Consider the following 18115-nt stretch of genomic DNA (forward strand, 5'->3'; position numbering starts at 1 on the left):
GCGGCGTGCAGTTGGGCACTAATGCTTTCGCATTCACAACTCACACTTGTTTTCGGTGTCCTCATATTTTCATCTCTATTTCCTCCCGCGTACACCGAATGTTATCTGAACGAAGTTTTAATTGCAGCATGCGAATATCTCAGACAGAGGGAAGGTGGTTCGATAGCACCTTTTGACAACATGCGCTCTGCGGATCCCAATCTTTACACCGACCATTATTGCCATTAAGTCATGCATTGCGAACGCGGATCTGAAGGCAGCATTGTTCCCGGCACCTCAGGAAGTCCAAGTGTCAAGTTACCGAACAAACACGCGGATTATTTTGCGCGAGGGGAACACACGGTGGTCATAATTATATCAGTGCCTTCCACCAAGGCATCTCTTGTAACCCAGTGCGCCGTATCGGAAGGTTAAACCCCATACACTCTACCCCCCCTCCCTCCCCGCTCTTTTCTTCCTCTTTAATTTTTGAAGGTTGGATGTTGTCTAGTTCCTAGACAATTTAGGACTCGAATGTTGATTTTACAGCGTATTTGTGATTTAATCACATTTGTGCACTTATAGGAACAAATTTATATTTGCAGCTCCTTCTATGCCGCACCGCATCAGTCAGTTTGCGTGCACAGACTCCGGGATTTCCGCAAGATTTTACCTGGTAAACCGGACAGCGAAATGCCACCCAGTCAAGAATTTTATGCTCTCTGCGCTGTAGCGTTAAAAAGCAATTAACAAATGTTATATTTCAGGCGCATTACGCGAGTCTGGCCTTTTCCAAAATGAACCAATACCAATTATCTCTGTTCGCTACTATTGTGCTAATGCCTCGAGTGATTTGCTCTATATAACATTGAATATGTTTGTAAAATGTCATGGTTTGCCTGTACCGTAACAACCTGAAATTGAATCAACTACTTTCTTTTTCCTTGGAGAGCCAACCATATTGGAATGCACATTTATCTTTTATTCGGCGGACTTGCTTTAAAGCATATGTACAAAATAATTTGCAGAAGGCGTCAGAGTAATGCACTTGTACTTGCGGCGTATTTTCCGCGCGACGTTATCCGACTTCAGCGCGACCATTTTACGTGGTGCTTATTGATCGCGGCTGAAATGAGTTCGGTGCGGTTATGGATTTCAGCGTGGTACGCATAACGCTTAAACTACAGCACGATAACCACTGCTCAACGTAAAACGGGCTCGCGAACGCCTGGGAGACGCCGTGCCGAATGGCGTTCCATGTGGTTTCCGCTTACGCGGTCGTCCGCGCGCGCGCACACCGCAGCGGCCTCGCACCGGCGTCGGCAGCGTCAGCTGTGCGGTGTAGCCGAGCGTGCTATGGGAAGCGCCGCGCGGAGGAGCAGCGTTGGTCGGCGAGGGGAAAGGAGGCACGGCCAGCTCATCAGGCTGCGCAAACACGGCCCTGCGGGCGCTCGGGAGATCAAAGCGCTCGCGCGACCCCGTCGGCGGATCGCTCGGCGCGACGCCATCCGCGCTGCGGCAGCAGCAAGCGGCAGCGGCGCGCCGAACCGCAGCGCCGCGCCATCTCGGTCGCACCAAATCCGTGCAGCGGCCCGACAACTAGGCCCGGCGCATGGGGCAATCAAAACGGCGGGGCTGTGTTATACACGCTGTGTTATACTCAGCCTGCTGTCGCTAAGAGAAAAGACGGTCGACACGTAAGTGCGACAGGTAATAGAGAGAACGCGCGCACGCACGCGAGTAATGTGGTTTGCAAGTGAATTAGACGAGTTATGAGATTTCCTCTCTAGTTATAAGGCAGAAAAGATCTTGTCGCGGACTACACCTGCAAAACCGAGTGGGTTGAAATTTGCAATTTCGAATTTACAATCCCTCGGATTATCCGCGATAAACAAGCCGCAAAAGTTTGCGAGTGGCTACCAAAGTTTGCTTCTAAACACAAAGTGTTATATACGTCCGATAACCTTCGGAAACTGGTTAACTATATGAAGGACTTCGTCTTCTTTTTTCTTCCCTTTTCTTTTTTGGTTGAGAACAGCTGGCTGCGTTAGTCGCTAGGTTAACCTCGTAGAAAACCAACAACCCATGCAGAAGGAAGAGTGGACGAAAGAATTGGGCAACGCGAGACAACACAGTGCCCTTGCTGTCTTACTCTTTCGCCCGCGGTTCCTTCTGCACTGTTTGTACTTTACCATCTGCTTTCGCTCCTCCCAGACTGGTTTCCATCCCCGAGGAGGTTTTAGTGCAGAAGGACAGCTAATAGCCTGGCACGCGTATTCCCATTTAGCATTAAAGACCCGCCCGAAATGAGGCGCTATTTTCTTCTTCTTCTTCGCACTGAAGAGGTCGCGTCGGCGCACCTCGCATACAGCTTCAGTAGCGCTGCACCTCGTCAGCGATCGGCAGCCGCTCTATGTGGTCCAGCGTTCCCAGGAGCGGCGGCCTGCACGCTGCCGGTGAGAAACACAGCTGGACGGGCGATGCTTCGTTCTCCGCTTCGGCGCGCTTTATTTAATTTGATCTCAGTAGAAAGGCCTCGAAATCGAGAGACGGAGAGAAAGAGAGAGACAGAATAAACCTATTCATTACGTGGATGCAGCTATGGAGAGGCGTCCTCAAACTGAGAAATCACTCCTTCGAAAGCGCATCCATACCATGCTTGAGTAGAGAAATTGCTCTGCTCTTTTCTTTATAGCTAATGGAGTGGCATTTTGCTATTTCTCGCGTGGTATGCTCTGGTAGTGGTGATATCAAGGCGTTCGTACTGTCTTGTGATGGGTACTGTTCCACCGAAGTACTTGGGCACTTCGACTGAGGAGATTTAAAATGAGCGCTCCCGAAAGTGCTTTATCTCTTTTCGGAGGTGTTGTGGGAGGTCTTGTAGATTTTCGTTTCTTTATTTACATAAAACGTTATTTCCTGTCGGGCCCGCAGAAGCACGCACTCTACTGCTTTTCAATTATTTGCGGTGCTTCGGTATTCGGTGCCGTAGAGCTCAGCGCCTGGCACGCACGCATGGGCATGTAGCTGGTATTGTAGCTGGGCATCGTGGTATTAATTGAATTGTGAGCATGAGAACCGTTTAGAGCTGCATCGTTATTTCGTACGTGATGCATCCCTAATTGCCTTCTCTCGTTAAAGCATTGATTGCGATTTCGCTATACCTACGTGACATCCTATTTCCGAATTGTAGCTGCAGGCAAGAGCCTTGCAAATAGCGTTTATTTAGCGACCCCATTCTAACGCAGTGTGCGTCGTAAATTGTTGGCTGTGTCTCCCAGGGGAGTCGAAACAAATCTATAGGACGTGGGAGGCGACAAACCTGCCAAAGGCGGGGCTTGCCGCACCTCTGCGTCGCAAATGCCGAATCCTAAACCCCGAATCTGTTGTCAACGTTCAATCTGCCACAGTTCTGAAACCTGAAAGAAACTTTGACGCCGCCACAAAAACTTTGCTGAATGAAAAAAAAATATCTTGCTGAATCATTTGAGCCTGTACTTCGTTCCTGTTGTTTCCTGTGCACACACACACACACACACACACACACACACACACACACACACACACACACACACACACACACACACACACACACACACACACACACACACACACACGCACGCACACACGCACACACGCACACACGCACGCACACACACACACACACACACACACACACACGCACACACACACGCACGCACGCACGCACGCACGCACGCACACACACACACACACACACACACACGCACGCACGCACGCACGCACGCACGCGCACACGCACACGCACACGCACACACAAACGCACGCACGCACGCACACACACAAACACAAACACAAACACAAACACACACGTGCGTGCGTGAAATACCGGGAGTGTTTCTCTCACCGAGATGTTAAACGATGTTAAAGGTAGCATCTATTTAACATGCGTAATTATGGGACTTTGAACGCGGCGCAGATTTGAAGGGACGCCATGGCTTCACTGAAACACAGCCGTTGGGCGTTTGGAGAAGCATTCAACGAGTAGTGGATTTAGGACGACGATGACGGTGATGATGATGGTAGCGGTGGTGTGCAGTGAGACAAAGCGGCCCAAGGTTTCGCGCACTGAGATAAGATATCACAAGAAACACGCATCGTTGGATACGATGGGAAGAAGACGAGCAGGAGAGGTGGCTCACACCAGGTGCGCATGCACCAGTCCTATTACCACAGTTGTAATAAACAGTCTTGATCAGTCGTGTGTCTCCGCGGCTTCATCGTTCAATTTAACATGCCGCCACCACGATTGCATTCAAGAGCCAGAATTGCCCCAACCAGTGAATAAAATGCTCTCACGAGCATTATCCCTGGTAGCAAGCAAACCTCGTAGTGATCCTCTCCAAGAAACGTTTAGACTCGTGCTTATGAAGTAATCATTGGTTGAATGCCAGTCACATATTGTGTCGCATATTGAACCTAACATTGTGAGTCGCGTTGCCGAGCACCGCAGATAAATTACCAATATGGCCTGATCTAAGCGTCAGAGAACACATAATTTCGGCCGCTAATTGCACACCATGCGCAAACAGGCTCGCCGCGCTCTGTGTTTCCCGCCTGCATATAATAACCAAAGATAGCGCAGAGGCAGAACACGTAACGCGCAAGCGCAACAACGTTCAGCCCGACTCTGAACCAAACGCACGTAGACGCCGCAAAAGGCGCTACGGGAGGACCGCAGAGTGCGCATGCGCCGACGCTGCCGGTTGCGGCCGCTCCGCGGCGCCTGCGTGGCGTGCATTCGCTGCTAAGTGGCCCATTTTTGGCGTCATTAGTCGCGGGGTCCGGTGGGGGGGGGAAAGGGGGGCGGTGGACCGGACCGAAACCTAATAATGCTAATGGGTGGCAATTTAGGTTGCCCTCTGCCTCCCGCCGTCTCCTCGTGCTTCCCAATAGCGAGAACAGCGGCGGAAGCGTTTCCTGTGTGTGCGTGCGCATCGTAGAGGAATTCGCTCACGGAACACCGCGATCGTGAACCCTCTGTCATGTGTGAGTGTACCGCTGCTGCCGTCTCTCAAAAGGCTTCGAATGCGGTCTAACAGCACCGGAACACACACACACACACATACGCAAGAAGGTGCAAATAATCAACTGAAAAGAGAGGGACAACTACACGAGTAATAAGTCTACTGCCCACTCTGTGCATTCGCAGTTTCTTGTACAACGCACTTTCATTTTGCACATGTAAACGGCGCACACCAGTTGTGCAGTCTGACGCGCCCAATTTTCTATCCTCTTTGCGGCTTCGAACAACATCCGTACAGATCGCCCCCACAAGCTTGTGCTTTCTCAAACTCCCTGTTTATGCTGATCTTGCAAATCCGGGGACGGAAAATGCATTATAGTGCGCGGTTATTAGCTTTTTCCGAGCGCTTGTGTAATGCGCGTCTTGCTGTTCCCTGCGCATATACAGAGTTACACGTCGTACAGCTACACCAACCCAGAAAAGGGGGCCTGAACAACGAGATCCACTATCTTTGAGAAGCGGCGTAGCTATCATGATGTTCATTCTGATTAAGTTAGTGTATCCCCTTTTTCATTTTTTCTCTGCCTATTGCCCTTTACCCGCGTTTTTTTTTCAGGCTATTTTCGAATTACCTTCAACGCAGTGCGTTCTTTTTTATATTTTTGCTTGTTTCATGTAAACACATTATCTACAATTTATCGCACAGTAGTGGTTTATTTTTGATATCAGACGTCGTTTTCAGTAGTATATTATCTTACGTTCATTATGCTGTTATTATTTAGAGATTGTGCGGATTGTTCTTATTTATGTAATAACTTTATTACAGGTATTGTGTTACAGCTACACAGGTCGCCTGTATCATGTTCTGATTGGACCATTAAGATAATTATTGGTCCGACAAGTGTTTGATTTCATTCAACGTTGACTGAGAAAATCAAACCAAATGAAATGAACTTTGCTTGTTTTCTTGCTGTCTTTTACAACAACAAAAAGCCACTTTCGTACGTATTTACACTATCGCGATCCTTTTCGCTCACAAGGACTTCACACTTATTATATTCGAGGAACTCTCGCCGAAAACCAGATGGCAAGTTTGAAAGCCATTTCGCCATCGCAGCTGCATAGAGTTTGCATTCTAGTCTATATAATCAATCTATTCGATTGTTCGAGTCATTTATTCGTATTGCTGTTACTATTTCGAGCAAAGTTACGACACACACACACACACACACACACATATATATATATATATATATATATATATATATATATATATATATATATATATATATATCTTAAGAAGCCAACAAACACTGACTCCAAAGAAAAGATAGGGGAAATTGTGCTTAATGAATGAAATACAGAAATGATAAATTAATTGAAATGAAAGTGGATGAAAAAACAACTTGCCGCAGGTGGGGAACGATCCCACGTCTTTCGCATTACGCTTGCGTTGCTCTACCAACTGAGCTACCGCGGCGCCGTTTCCCCATCCAGTTTCTTGGTTATTCATGTTTCCTAGCAGAACCCTGGGAGTGTTAACCAGCGCCACCACTCACAGACCTTGGCGGCGAATGTGGAACCTCCTTTCTGCCGCAGGCCTCGCGAGAACGTGATGTTTTTGGATGAAGGCAACTGGTCAATAAACCCACACATGCTACCTGAAGGAATCAGTGTTGCCGGATTCGAGACCCTCGTTATAGCACATACCACAATTAAACAGACAGGTAAATAATAAAGAAATTCATTTTCCACAGGCTTGCCTTTGGTCTTGTATATGGACACGTATACGTGCGTGTGTAAAATATGTATGTGTGTGCGGACAGCAGGCCAACACGATAGACCAATGAACTGTTGTCGCTTAATGCGACAGTTTCGGCAGTAGCTCGTGTCCAATCACGGTAAATGTCGTCGTCGTCGTCGTCGTCATCATCATCATCATCATCCTGGTTACGCCCACTGCAGGGCAAAGGCCTCTCCCATACTTCTCCAACAGTAAACGTACCCCACGAGAAAGAGGGGCATCTAACTCTCGAAAATGAAGTTAATCTTGAGACCCGCGTTTACTCCCTCAAGGAGAGGTACAGGGAGCACGACCCTGAATCGGCAGCACGTATATACCGTATACAGCGAAACAAGGTGAGGGCGCACGGGGCCGCCCGTCACCATACCGAAACAGCCGAGCACATTGATCAGGATACTGCGGCCTCGGCGGACTTGCCTTCGTACAGAACGCGAACACGCTCGAAGCAAAACGCATGTCGTCAAGCACGACACCGGCTTCCCGCTCTTTTCCCCATCCTGACGCGCGGACGAACAGACCGTGACAATTATTTTTCTCATCTCTGCCGCCCAGTTTCGTCATGAGCACGCGCCGCTTCGCAAGGAAACCCGCGTGAGCGGAGATGCGAGACGAGGCGGGAACCAGGAGGGCACACATGCAGCGACGAAGAGAAGGGCCCTGAGTGGCAGGGCGAGATCGGCGTCGGTAGGCAAGGCCGAGTGATCGACTGACGACGTTCCGGTCGGGTCTATTCGGCGAAGACAAGGCGGGAGCGAAGACGCGCCGCGGCGGCCGTTTATACCGGGAATGGGAAGGCGGTCATTTTTCAACGGGAGCCGCTCCGTTTGAGAGGCAAATGGGCGCTTGTTTGCGCGTCGCCTGCCCGCTCCGCGTGTGAGACGGGCCGATCCCCCCCCTCCCGCCTTCCTGACAAATGGAGCTCGGGCGGCCACCGATCGCTGCTCGCTCGACGAACGGCGACGAGCTGTTGCCGCAGCTTCCTCGCGGCTACGAAACACGCTGCGGTGGAGACCTATAAGCGTCGCCACGGTAATATCGTGCAGCACTGCGCAGCCCGTGAAACGCGTTTAAAGAAGAGCGACACAGAGAGGCTGGATCCCGAGGACAGAACGGCTGTTTTGGACAAAAGTACACAATTGCACAACACAAATGCGTTGCGTACTCCTGTCCTTGAGCCCAGTCTTCGCGACTTTCTTCCCCAAAATGCTTTCGCACTGACTATCCCAACCACATGATGCTGCTCTTAAGAAGCCTGTTGAGATCTGCGTACGCGAGCCCGTATTGTTTATGTTCTGTTCTCCCTTGGATGACGTATGGCTCGTCAAATGCGATTCAAACGCGATTGGGGCACTTTATATGCGAAAAATGAAATCAGAAGTATGCAATCGCTGTAGCTTAAAAAAACTGTCTTGCACATTCAGCTGTATTAAGCATGTGCAGTTATGTTACATGCCAAGTAGACGAAATGGTACTTGGAAGACAGAGGCTTGCAGTAAAGGAGCTCTGGCAGTATAATCGCTGAGCCATCGTTTCGACAAGAGGACTTGTCTTCTACAATACCACGCATGCTACTTCCTTCCGCGCGCGAGTGGTAGCCTCAGCATGTCTTGTAGTACCATTCGCAGTACTGCACGTATCTACCGATGTGGAGTAATATACGCGAGCGACTGAAGCAGCTGCGCCCATCCAAGCCACCGCCACCGCGGCTTTCGAAAGTCAAGTTGCCCGCGCGCCGGCGCCAACTGACCCTCGCCCATCCCGGACAGGTCTCCTGGACCCGGGACGGCGGCGGCGCCCTTTGCCCACTTTGAGCGGAGGTCGCGCGCCGGTCGATATCCGCCGGCCGGATCACCATTACTGCACAACAAGACGGCCTTCTTCGGGGCCAGGTCTGTGGCGTCGTTCGAAAATCGCTATAATGGACACTTGCCCGTAATGACACGTGCTTTTGGAAAGGCTTGTGAGCACACGGGCGAGCTTAGCTTTTCAAATCGCGGTGTCTTTCTAGCAGTCACAGATTGCCGAAAGCATTTCTAGAAAGTTGACTAGGGGGGTTGGGAGGTGTTGCTTGTTTGCGTGTTTTCTTTTTTCCCGAGATGCCGCTTAAACGGGGAGAGAAAACGTAATGGGCGTGTAGAATGAATCGAAAAAGACGCGTCGCCGAAACACTGCAGAGCACATGCCCTCTCTACAAGCTACGGATGCAACAGAAAAGATTATAGACACAAATAACGTGTATAATAACAACAGTGACGCATGTTTTCGCACGTCAAAGGGGGACATAAGCATAGCAGGCATCTTATCTATATTTGAAGCAAGCCCTATGCGCGAAGGCACATCACTGACCTGCACTTGCTATATATGATGTGTCAAGCTACTTATCGAGCAAACTCTGCGGCATAAATTAGTCACATACTAGCGACGATATATAGTTGTTATCATATTTTGCGTAATTTTGGAGCCAGTGGTGAGTTTTTTGAGAAAAGATAGGTTTTATGATAAGAAAAGAAAACGTGGTAGTCCCATCAGTGCCTGTGAGAATAACAATGGTTACGGCAGCGTAGATGGATCCCCTTTGTGCAGATTCAGCGTTATATTCTGCCCATTTTGTATAGTCAATTGCGTATATATGTATATATACTTACCGCAGCGTTCATCTCTGTGGAAAATATTTTATTCAAGACCACTTATTAAAAACGACGAACCATTATCCTATAAAGAGAAAACAGCTTCCGCCTGGCAACTGCACGTTGCCCGCTACGCCTTTGTGCGCATACATGTTACGCAGTGCTATCATGCACTGCGGGCTTAATCAGCAACGAAGCAATAACGCACTCCGGCGCAACTCAAGTCGAGGAAAAGTGCGACTCATGGAAATATTAAAAACATTGACCGCGGATGGCTCGAGTCCTTTGACGCACAAGCACACCTCGGTGTCGAAACGAACTCCGAGGTTATACCAGCGAGCGTGTGACTCGACGCCAGACCGGCGCCTCACCTTAGTGGGGTCGGGCAGTCCCGCGCGCTTGGCCCTGAGCGCTCGCCGAGCCTCGGCCGTCGCCTTGGGTTCGGGTGGCGGGTGGTCGTGCAGACCCTTTGCCTGGAAGAACACCGCCTGCTCGGTGTGACGCCAGAAGTGAGTCACCGGGTATCCGCAGTGGCCTCGGCACGGTTGCACCTCCAGCCGACCAGGACAGCGACGGTTTGGGCATGGTTTGCCTGCATCGTGAAGTGAATCAATATTTATTACGCGGGATTAGGTAGTGAGTTGAGGCGCTTTTTCATCTGCGCGTTCGCGAGCATATTCTCCAACGAGGTGGGCAGCCAAACGATAATTACCGACTTTGACCGAGGTTCTTCACGTGGTGCCAACGCTTCGCAGTAGAGATAACCTGGTCTAAGCTCTGCACAGTAAGCTATGTAGTCAGCTGTCACTGAAGTGAAATAAGCAAATGCGTGATCAAACTTACTGCTAGGAGAGTAGTCTACTGCAGTTTTTTATACTACTAAACCTAATGTCGAAGCAGGACGTTGACCTACTTGTGTCCGATTCGCTTCTGGTTCGCTTCGAGTGTGCGCATTCGGTTCAATGCCTAATTGAACAGGAAGAAACTCGGAACAACACATAGAATAGAAAAGAATATCTGAGGAAACGTCACTGGCGAAGTACTATTGCGTTGAAGTGTTCACGAACAGATCACAGGGAAAACACCGGTCTCGTCTTCTGTATTGCACCCCATGTATACTCATTCTGCTTAGGTTTAGGCAAGCACACATGCCTCATTCCCCTAAATTTCAGAGTACCGCGAACACTTGTGGTAATGAACGCTCTCACCAGCAACCTTCAATCATACTAGCGCGCCGCCACTTCGCGTATTGTTGTACCATTGATATATGTATGGGTCGACCATTATAAGGAATGTATTACCTAGTACAACCACAACTTTGCTGTAACGTTTCTTTGGCAGGTCTTTTTAATAATAGCTTTAAGGCTGGTGATATGCTCTACACTGGAAATGGGCAACATGCTGAATCCGATAAGAGTTCAGCAAATAGTTAGATAGACAAATGATTTATTTTGTGCTCTGAAATTATACAAAAAATGGGATGAGAAAAAAAGCTGCTCATTAGACAGCTTGACAAAGCTTTCCCCCTCTGATTACAAAAGCAACAGTACAATCAGCACGTACTTTAACAAAATAAAAGTACAAAATATTCTTAAACCCATTCCTAAGACACGCCCAACAAAAGAAATACACAACTACATTGTAACATGTGTTCAGTTATATAAAGCAAACTACAAGTACAATTTCCCTATCTCTTTTTTCGTATAACACTCGACGTCAGTATTTTGTTCATAGTGGGAATTCAGCAATTTTAGAATCATGTTCTTCAGCATTTGTTCTCCGTAACCAGTTCTTACAGCTGTGTGTTTCCAATATTCTGTATGCATCGTGTCATGCGTGTGTCCGTTTGGCGTTAACAAAGCGAGTTCTTTTAAAAGTAAACCTTACGTTTCTTCTCGCGCTGACAGACAGTGCACATAAACATTTTTTTGTATGTGTATAGTTGTCAGCCATATGACGGCTGCCGTCCTGTTCTTTCTTTCGAGTTCGTTCCACTGGCTAAACTTTACCATTATGTATGTACTATTACAAGCAATGTTTTAAAGCCACGGCAGCAGCGGCCAGTTCGCCTCTGTCCGTATGTGGAGCGTATCAACATTGTTTCCTTTGGCAACCGCAGTTGTAGAGCCTCCAATGTCCAAGACATTGCAGTGAGTGCTCTGTTTAAGAGAAAGCTTTGGCTCAGGGGCTCCTACTTATATACATGGTAACAGTGAAATAGGTTTTTCTCAGCTACCACTGCACCAATTTTGATGACATTTGTTGCGCTGTACTTAAAAATACAATTGGGTTCCAATGGCTGCTGTGAAAGTGGTTGGCCAGCGAAGCTGTGGTATCACCTGATCCGATAGACCAATATGACGTAGCCTTGAACTTGGTCTTGTCGAGGCTGAGCATGACGCCGTTGTGAATATTGACGTTGCTGCTCCCGTCGCCGCTCATCGTGTTCGCACTGCTCTTCGGGAGTATATGTGCGTGGCTTTTCCATTGCGCTATCGCAAAACAAATGAAATCAGTTGCTAGTCGGGTTCTTTTACAAATGAAAATGTGGTGACGTCACTCCCTGCTTCGTATGCTACATTTGCCACTTCCCGGCGACAGCAGCTTATGCAACCGTAATATTTACCTGGAAACGCTTGCGGTGAACGCTATGCGCGAAGGCGAGCTATCTGGTTCTTTTTTTCGTTCCTTCGCACGGCCGGCGCCGCCGCTGCCGAGGACGCGCGGAGGCGAGCGACACCTGGCGGTGCACCAAGAAAACCAGCGGCGCACGTGGCGCGCGCCTACCGCTGTGATTGGTTGAGTTTTTGGTTACGGAGACGATGAAATCTCGGGATCCTAGTTTCGCTGAAAAAAGTTTGAATGTCTGAACTTAGTAATACAAATTAAGCGTTAAAACTGATTTTATACATCCTTCTCAAATATACCACTAATTGTTTAGTCGGACATTTCAAAACTCTTGCAATCATTGTGACAAATTCACGTAAAATGCAAATTAATATATCAAATGACATTCAAATCGTTTCAGGAGTTGTCTCACAAAAGCATTTCTGCGTTTCAAATCTATTTGAATAGGGAAATCGGAGTTTTCCAGCTCGAGCTGAACCTTCCTCTTAACAGTCCGCCCAAGGCATATTACATACAGGCTAGGTTAGGTGACCTCTTTTATACGCGGTGCACCTACCTTGCTGCTTCTTTCGCGCTTTGTCGCAGATGGCGGGCCTCAGGTGAACGCGGTGTCCAGTCTCGGACGAGCACCGCAGGCTGCACACGAGCACGCCCAGGCAGGACTTCTTGAGGATGCTCACGTTGTGGTTGTTGGTGTTGCGCATGGCCCAGCCCGAAGCGTGCCGCCGGGCCTCCTCGCAGTCGGGCCGGTACACGTAGCGGCAGTGGCCGTCCGCCCACTCCTGGTACTCGTCGAAGCGGCTCACCTGCGCCGCACCAGATATACTGATTCCTCCGGCATATAGGGTATACGATAGGCGAAAGATAATTCTCAGATGCTTGTGTAATACGATGTGCACGGGCACACTTATGCGGTCTACGCACTCGTCCGCAAAACTGTGAAATCCTGTCAGTGTTCTCGGACAAAAGGGAGCACTTGTGTTTACAAAACCATGAGCCATTACAATTTTTTTTAAGGTGAATGACCAGCGAAGCTGGGTACGTATTCTGAAACGATCCACTTGGGCAATATTATCGCCGTCAAGCGCACTGTCATTGGCTAGTTGAGCAAAATCACATAACGTAGTGCTCAACCAGCCAATCAGTTTATCCGATTTTGCTAAAACAGCAAATCGGCGCGCGCCGATGGCGAAGGCGTGGTCATGGAGACAGTATCGCCGAAAGTGATCGTTTCAGAACACGGCCACTGTTTAGCACAAGACACAGAGGGGACACAGAATTTTGAACAAAGGTACGAACATATTTATTGTCCTGATCGGTGGTCATCGTGACGATAGGTGCACACTCACATTCTCGTATCACCTCTGTTATTAAATGCGTAAGAAGAAGTAGTTTAATGAATGGAAAATGTAGAGAGGTCGGCCGGATAATGGAGCATCTGGCCTGCTACTCTACGTAAGGGAAGATGAAGAGGGGAAGAAAAAGGGTCACAATGGGGGATGATAATGGGAGGAACGAGGTGAATGACACATTACACAACTGGTATCACAGGCGTGAGTCCAGGCCCGTGTCACCTAGGAAACGTGAAAGTGCACGCATTGTCTCTGTCGTCTGCCAACTCTGCGGCCACGCGCCTAGCAAGAGGTCCTCCGACAGCGGTCCATTGTGTAAATGTCTCAATGTATCTGCCAATGTCAGTCTTTCTCGCGCATACTCAGGGCACACCACGAGCACATGTTCTATAGTCTCTACAGCGCCACACACTGAACAGTCCGGGGAGTCTGTCCGTCCAATAATGCGCAAATATTTGCGCGTGAAGGCGACGCCTAATCGCAGTCTGTGTATCAGGCATGTATGAGAGCGTGGAATTCCACGCAGAATAGGAAATTTCATATCGGGATCCAGGCTTTTAAGGCGGACGTGACGAGCGTCTGGCTGGGCCCAGTATCTCCTCGTCGCACTCCTCATTAATTCCGACAGGAGGCATGTGATGTCCGGTCTGGAGAATGGCACTACAGTTCGCAGGCGATTGCTGAGGGCGCGCCTTGCTGCAGCATCGGCCATCTCATTACCGTTGAGCCCACAGTGTCCCGGGATCCATTGGAACACTATGCGGTGGTGTTTTTCTTGAGCGTATGAAAGCAGCTCGGTGATCTGCAGGGCCAGAACCTGATATGCGGTGTGGCGCAGGAAGCATCCCAAAATTTGCAGCGCGGGTTTTGAGTCCGTGAAAATGCACCACTCTTGAGGTCTTTCCCCGCAGATGTGGCGAATCGCTTCCCGAATAGCCACAAGCTCTGCAGCGGTTGATGTTGAATTATGGTCTAGTATGAAACCTCGAGTCATCTGTTGGGCTGGTACCACCACAGCTGCTGTCGATGCCTTAGGTGACACGGAGCCGTCTGTGTACACATGAACATTTGTCTGGTATTCTGACCAGATGTACGCGAGAGCAAGTTGTTGTAGTCCACTGACGGGAACCAATGATTTCTTTAGTATGCCGGGGACATGTACGCATACGGAAGGTTGAACCATCACCCATGGTGGTTTGACGGGGTGATATGGAAGGGCATAGCCTGTTGTTATGTGGGGTAGATGGCAGCGGAGTGCACTTGTGAAACTGCTGTCCGGTCGCTCATGTAGAACCGACGTCAATGGATGGCAATGGTGCCGTGTCAGTAAGCGTAAATACACACGAAGTGGTTCGTGGGACAGGTATATCGGTAATGGGCATACGTGGGCTTCCTCAGTTGTGCCTTTGTTGGAGGCACGCCGTGGCAACCCGAGGCATATTTTGAGTGCCTGCGCTTGGACGCTCTCTAATGTCCGTAAGCAGGAAATGCTCAAGTTTGAGAGTATCGGAAGGCTGTATCGAATGTAGCCCACGAAAAGAGACTGATAAAGTCTTAGTAATGAGCCTTCCGTGGGGCCCCATTTCATGCCTGTTGCGGAGCGAAGAACATGGCAAAACAGATTAAGTTTTTGCTTCAACATATTAACATGCCTCGTCCATGACAAATCGCGGTCAATGATAATGCCCAAGAATCTGTGGTGGGAGACATAAGGCATTATGACACCGTTAATGGAGATCGGGTAGCGGCAGACGGATTTGCGCGTGAATGCAACCACAGCACATTTTTCGGCAGCTAAGCGCAAACCCTGACGCCGTATGTATCGTGAAGTAGATGACACAGCCCGTTGTAATTTCGCACGTAGTTGTGGGCGTGTTGTACCAGAAGCCCAGATGCAGATGTCATCTGCATATGCACTGATGTGGATGTGAGGTGGAAGCTCACCCACCAGGACAATCAGTGCCACATTAAATAATGTTGGGCTGAGAACTCCTCCCTGAGGAACTCCGCGGCACACCTGATGACGGTTAGTGTCTCCGTCAGGCGTGGACATGTAAACGAAACGGCCGCTGAGGTAGCTCACAATCCACAGGTAGAGCCGGCCGCCAATACTCAAGTCATCTAGGGCATCGAGAATGGCCTCATTAAGGATGTTGTCGTAGGCCCCTTTGATATCTAAGAAAACAGCGGCGACGAGTCGGCGTTGACGTTTTTCATGTTCCACTGTCGTAACGAGGTCAATGACGCTGTCAATTGAAGAACGACCCCGCCGAAAACCGGTCATCATGTTCGGATAAAGATCATTTCTTTCCAGAAACCATTCGAGGCTCGCCAGGACCATTCGTTCCATAACTTTGCCAACACAGCTGGCTAATGCAACTGGGCGTATCCAACGAGAAATTTGTCCGTCACGTAAGACAATGAATGGCTCATACCTTCTTAAGAAATGGGTCGTACCTCCGTAAGCAAGCAAAATAATAATAATAATAATAACCTGAGAGTCTACTGATCTTGAAGATGGCGCCTGTTGATAACTTCTGCTGAATATGCATATCCACTTGATGAGACGTATAAGCTTTTGCACAGAATGAGACGATTTTGCATCAAATTCGGAAGCTGAGTTTATTCACACGCAGATTTCTTGACGAACACGAAAAATACACGGAACCCCTCATAAACAGCTTGGTTGTAATATACAACTGTATACATGCTTACTTTCTGTGGTTTCCCGGACTCATGTACGTACAAAGCTTTGTGTTAATTGGTTTTCTTTCTGTGATACGTTTCTGCCACATTTTGTTACAAATTTTGTGATACTTTTTCTTGCCAAGCGGCGAAGAGTAGCCGATGTCACCTAAATGCGCCAACCTCTCCTATTCCATCACATAAATAATAAACAAAACTATTAGGAACGTTTACAGCAGCAGCTCACGTATACTAGATACATTGGAGGGGAGAGAGGGACAAGTGACGAGAGAAAGGCACTGAGGTTAACCAGCTGAGCCCGGTTGGCTACCCTGGTCTGACGATCGAAGGGAGGCTGAAAGATGAGAAGACAGAGTGAAGTTGACACTATGCACGAACACACGCGCAACGAAGCGTTAATTCATCGTTAAGTTCGTCACAGGTGGTTATATATGCTGGCGCACCTCAAGAAGTGCAGCAGCGCGTTTGCTGCGATTTTGCAGCGCATTCATGCTTCTTGAGGTGCTTCTTTGAAGTACCACATAATGTTTCTCAAAAATTGGCTGCGCAATAGTTACTGCTACAGTTCCATTCAAAACACCAGTGATCAGGCTATACTTTATGTATATCATAGTATGCGCTGCGACTACTGCGTCTTGAAATAAAACACCAAAGCATGAAATCATCGAAAAATGAGCAGATTTCTAGCGGTAACGAAACAGTCAAGTGTAGCTATAGCCTGGGTGTGGCTGCGTAAGAAAAACAAGCTTCTTTTAATTATTGTTTTACATAGCTAACATTAAAGAAACTATGGACATTTTGTAGCCTCCCTTGTCAGATTTGTCTCGTACCATCACGTTGGTTGTAATGTATTGTAAAAATGCATGCCGTTCCACAAGTTATTAAAATGTAGAAGTGTTTGAAGTACAGTTACGTTTGAAATTCTAGATACAGGATTTTTTTCCTATACACTTTATTTGGCCTGTGCACATTATTTGACCAGAATGGCAGTCTACAGTAGGGCAAAGCAGTTACAATACGTCTACAGACTGGAATAACAGAAAGTCAAACTAGTTCATTTTAGAAAAAGGTAGGAGTGCAGGCGCGGACACCAAGTTCAGGGAAATGCTTCTGTTTCCGCCTACTTGTGTCCGTGTCTGCACGTTACCTTTTTCTAACATGAATTTATAGATCATCTACAGCCAGCATGAAGTCATTTTTACAAAGCTGGCAAGACAAACAACGGTTCCGTACTCGCGTCTATAAATGCTAACCATGAAAGCGGCAACGGCGCTTCAGCGTTTTGAATGTTCGTCTTCTAACCCACATTCCCAGTTGTACACTCAATGCGATCTTGGCACGCAGCCAAATAAACGTCAAGGAAGAAAAGGCTGCAACAGCCGACAAAGCACTCGGCAGATTCCGGCCAGATAAAACGCGAGTGATGCGTCGAGTTTGCCAACAAGCTCAATGAATGGATCCGTGAATAGCACGGAACGGTGAAATGTGTGGAACGCAGAAATCAACCGATCAAACGGAGAACAGACGTTGTGTTTGTTTTTTCCGCCGACTTGACGTTAGGCAGTATTTGAAGTCGATGCCTCGTCTCTTTGAACGTATGGCGGCATTGACGGCCCCCTGTCAAATGCGTGGTTATCACCGGCTGGGTGGCTCTGCACGACAAAACCCGCAGGATAGAGCGAGTCCGTACAAGGCAGTGGACAGATATCGCACTGCGTTTGCAAACCGCGGAGCCCGCAGCACCACCTTTCCTGTTCTCTGAGATGTTTGCACTATTCATCGAGTTTAAATAGCGTCAGGGTAGTCAATAGCGACATTTACAATAACCGGATTTACGGTAGCCAGTAAGGGGACTCCATCACGGACCGGCACAGGCAGGGTTGAAGATGGCACAAAAATACGCGTAGCAGCATTCGCGACTTTATTTGCTTTCAGTGCCTGCAATGCCGCATTGTTACTGGTTCACTGTTAACGACTTTGGGATATAGTCGACATGTCTTGTACCCGACTTTTT

The 18115-nt window shown here is 48.5% G+C and overlaps 1 protein-coding gene across 1 annotated transcript in view; it reads right to left on the reverse strand.

Annotated features, from left to right (window-relative positions):
- The window catches only part of LOC135914217 (chorion-specific transcription factor GCMb-like), a 48179-nt gene that overhangs the window by 7477 nt on the left and 22587 nt on the right, over positions 1-18115 (reverse strand). The window contains exons 3-4 of the mRNA XM_065446968.1: positions 12600-12849; positions 9787-10007 (exon numbers count right to left, since the gene is read on the reverse strand). Coding sequence (XP_065303040.1) covers positions 9787-10007; positions 12600-12849 — 471 coding nt within the window. The remainder of the gene's footprint in view (positions 1-9786; positions 10008-12599; positions 12850-18115) is intronic.

This window comes from Dermacentor albipictus, chromosome 6, assembly GCF_038994185.2.
Source record: "Dermacentor albipictus isolate Rhodes 1998 colony chromosome 6, USDA_Dalb.pri_finalv2, whole genome shotgun sequence".
NCBI lineage: Eukaryota > Metazoa > Arthropoda > Arachnida > Ixodida > Ixodidae > Dermacentor > Dermacentor albipictus.